General features: G+C 41.9%; 1 protein-coding gene across 1 annotated transcript; it reads left to right on the forward strand.

The window, feature by feature from the left end:
- Positions 1-736: 736 nt before the first annotated feature.
- On the forward strand, positions 737-1711 carry LOC123157428 (dirigent protein 6-like). Its single transcript, XM_044575714.1, has 2 exons — positions 737-1011; positions 1395-1711. Exons 1-2 carry the CDS (start codon positions 737-739, stop codon positions 1597-1599), a joined length of 480 nt encoding a protein of 159 aa, XP_044431649.1. The 3' UTR covers positions 1600-1711.
- The last annotated feature ends 1831 nt before the right edge of the window (positions 1712-3542 follow it).

Below are 3542 nucleotides of genomic sequence, written 5' to 3' on the forward strand. Positions count from 1 at the left end.
GTGTGGGCAGCGGAGGGGCTCCTTTGCCGTCCTGGCATAGTGGCGGCTGCACGGGACGTGGACAGCAGGTAGAGCATTAGGCTTAGCGTGGGCTATGGTGGCGGCTGCACGGCACGTTGATCGCTAAAGCCTGATCACGGTTTTCATAAGGCGACGATTCCATGAGAAAGGCACAGGTACAAAATCTCAATGATCATGCCTTCAAGAACGAAACAACATCCACAAATGTTGTCATCACCACACCAAAAAGACTTTGTCCAAAGAACAGCAGACCAATGGCATGGACAATGTCCGAGACATACCCCATTATTTCCGTCCGAATTAATGAACTGTTAAACGCGATAGAAAATAAAAGATAGTACAATTTTCATCGATGAGGTACAGTGCGCTTGGCATCCGTGGTGCTGGTGGTGGTATTTTCAAGAAAAAAAATCAAATTGCGGGGAGCATCGGTGATCCAGATTTTTTAAGAGATGCCCTCTAGTTGGGAGAGATTACCAGATCTAGATCGGGTCGCTTGGGATCTAATAAGTCTGGAAAACTCAGCATACTTACGAAATTAAGGCTGTATACTAAGTTTGGAATCTCGTGCGTGCACATGGTGCAGTCAGCAATGAGACGTTTTCCCAGCTATAAGTACATCTCCTTTCTTTCTTTCCTAAGTACAACCAGATAGAGCTAATAGTACCCAACTAGCTTGAGTAGTACATTTCTTGCACATCCACAGAACTCGATCATGGCGGCCGTTCCTCCTAATGTAGAGGTCTCCATTGTCCCCGCACCCACTACATACAGAAAGACTATCCTCCGCAACCTGTGGTTGGGCCGCACTGGTGATGACACCCAGAAATCCCTTCATGAGGTGGCCAAGTTTGGGCATTACGTTGTTGTCAACTGGACTGTATTTGAAGGAGAGGGCAACGGGGCGAAGCTAGTCGCCCGTGGACAAGGAAGCACCATAGGCGCCGGTAGCTGGATATCTACTTACGTCATAGTGTTTGTGGATGGCAGATAATCACAAGTATTTAAATCATCGTATTTATAAGTACTATATCCTTATCTAGTGTTTATATCCTCATTTTTTTTAGTGACAGAACAGTTTAGAGTTATCCTAAGTTAAACTTTTGCAAGTCCGATATAGTTGACCCATAACATACGCGACATCTGCGGCACGAAATATTTACAATTATATAATTCATTCATGATCAAACTAATGATACCAATTCAATGTGGTACAGATGTTGGTATGTTCTCTTCTGTAAATATGGTCAAACATGATGATGTTAAAGCTTGGAAAAAAGCTCACTTATTTTCAAAAAGAGGGTTACCTTTCCTAGTATTTTTTGTTTCCTTTATTTAACATGATATTATTGTATGCCATGTTTCATGCGCAGGTTCAAAGGATCCACCCTTCAAGTGATGGGAAACGCCTTGGGTGTTAATGGTCAGTTGGCTGTTACTGGTGGGACTGGGGAGTTTGCTCTTGCAAGTGGTATCATCAAGGTGGATTTTGACAAACTTACTGGTGTTGACCACCTTACGGTGGAAGTGTATACACCAGTGTTCTTAGGACCGTGTTATGCAGCAGCGGAGAATTAGTCCCTTGGGCCTGATCAGATTTACCAGTTGCTCTGATCAAAATAAAGTTTTTGACTTAATCTCAGTTTCATCCATAATATGAGGGATAATGGTTGTTCCCAACTCATGTTTCTAGTTATAATATTTTTAGTTCATCTCAAAGCTTTTTACCACAACACCAAATGTAATCCTTTTCTCATTCAATGTTGGTGTTTTCGTGCCATCAGTGTGCGATATTTCTTCAATAATGATACTTTATATTGATATCTTTGTCGCATCAAGGCTATTCAGATGTCAGTTAAACCTTGAGCTAGTTAGATATACTGAAGGCGTTTTGTTCAACACCTCAGTTGCCAACCCTCCGTATCAAAATACATTGTTAAAAGGGAATGGTGTCAAAGTCAAATATGTTTGCTTCAAGTCGGTGACATAAAATTGATCATGCACGGTTGAAGGGAATGGTGTCCATAGACCTTCCAGGTAAGGTCATCATGATCTTACAATGCTCAAGTCGATCGATTCATGGTAACGCAAAAATCATCATGCACATTTGAAGCATGCACCCATCACCTGAAGTGTGAACCCCGCACGGGGTCCACATTTCAGGTGATGGGTGCAGATGAAGCGCTATGTTACGGTCACCAGCTATGTTACTCAAATTACCTCTCGCCTCGTTAATTAAATGTCACATAAGCAAAATTGCTGAGCTAAACCCTAAGTTATACTGTGCAAGTTTCTCCCAATATGGCCAGTCTAAAGGGGGTGATTCATGTTGTTATCATATTATGGTGGCCATTTATTAGTTTTTGTGGGACTAGCAAAAATGCTCGTGCGTTGGAACCAGAGAATGCTTAGCTCATGGGTCCGTGTATTATCATGGGAGAACACTCATGTATGTGATGCTATCAAGATTCGTCTTAACCAAAAACTTAATTATCAATTTTTTAAAGTATCATACATGCACAATACATGCATTTTTCTACATAAAGAGATACGTGGTTGAATGCCCATGCATTGCTATGGAGAAGAAAAACAACTGATTGCATCTTTCCCACTTTGCGATTAAATCTAGGCACCTTGATCACCACAAACTCACTTCTCACCCAAGTAACATAAATCAACTTTAGTCATGACCAACATGGGAGAAAAGTCTCTGATGAAAAAAAACTACGGATAGAGGTACTCTGGGTCGCCAGTTTGGCAAAGATGCCGTCGTTGACAACCTAAATTTGCTCATAGCATCCTAGATATTTTGGGAAACATTATACATCAATGTCACAGTTAGCAATCTCAACCATAGTATTGTCTGAATCTCCGTGCAAGAATTCAGAACATGCATCCTACCCACTTCTGCTTCTCAGCTTGAGAACCATTTAAAGTAAACAACTGAGCATTCTTGCCATGGTTAGAAATTCAATTCGGTTAAATTAGCAATGCATGTACAACATACCAGACAAAATCTGAGTTTATACACACACTACAATCATTGTGTGACGTCCCCGATTTGCCCATACACTAATCATGCACGTAAATGTGTACGACAAAGATCAGGGAGTCACTAAAAGATATCACAATACAACTCCAAACACAAATTAAAGTCATACACGCTTTATATTACAAGTCAGGGGCCTCGAGGGATCGAATACATAAGCTCGAATACAAACGAGTCAGTAGAAGCAAAAATATCTCACTACAGACATAAGTTAAACAAGTTTTGCCTTACACTAGTAGAAAAAGGACCTAACGTGAGACACATTAGTCCCGGTTTGATTTTGGCCCGGTAATAATGGTACTATTAGTGCCGGTTCGAACGGCTATGCATTAATGCCGGCTCGTGTTGAACCTTTAGTACCGGTTCGTGCCACGAACCGGTACTAAAGGGGTGGTGGCAGGCTGGCGTCAGGCCAGGGCCCCACGATCACCTTTAGTACCGGTTCGTGGCACGAACCGGTACTAAAGGGCTA

The sequence above is a fragment of the Triticum aestivum genome, chromosome 1D (genome assembly GCF_018294505.1).
Source record: "Triticum aestivum cultivar Chinese Spring chromosome 1D, IWGSC CS RefSeq v2.1, whole genome shotgun sequence".
Taxonomy (NCBI): domain Eukaryota; kingdom Viridiplantae; phylum Streptophyta; class Magnoliopsida; order Poales; family Poaceae; genus Triticum; species Triticum aestivum.

What these genes read in the sequence shown, in the direction of transcription:
- LOC123157428 (XM_044575714.1), top strand. Translation starts at nt 737, where the DNA reads ATGGCGGCCGTTCCTCCTAATGTAGAGGTCTCCATTGTCCCCGCACCC. An exon ending in ATAGTGTTTGTGGATGGCAG is followed by an intron (nt 1,012 to 1,394) that starts ATAATCACAAGT and finishes TTTCATGCGCAG; the next exon opens with GTTCAAAGGATCCACCCTTC.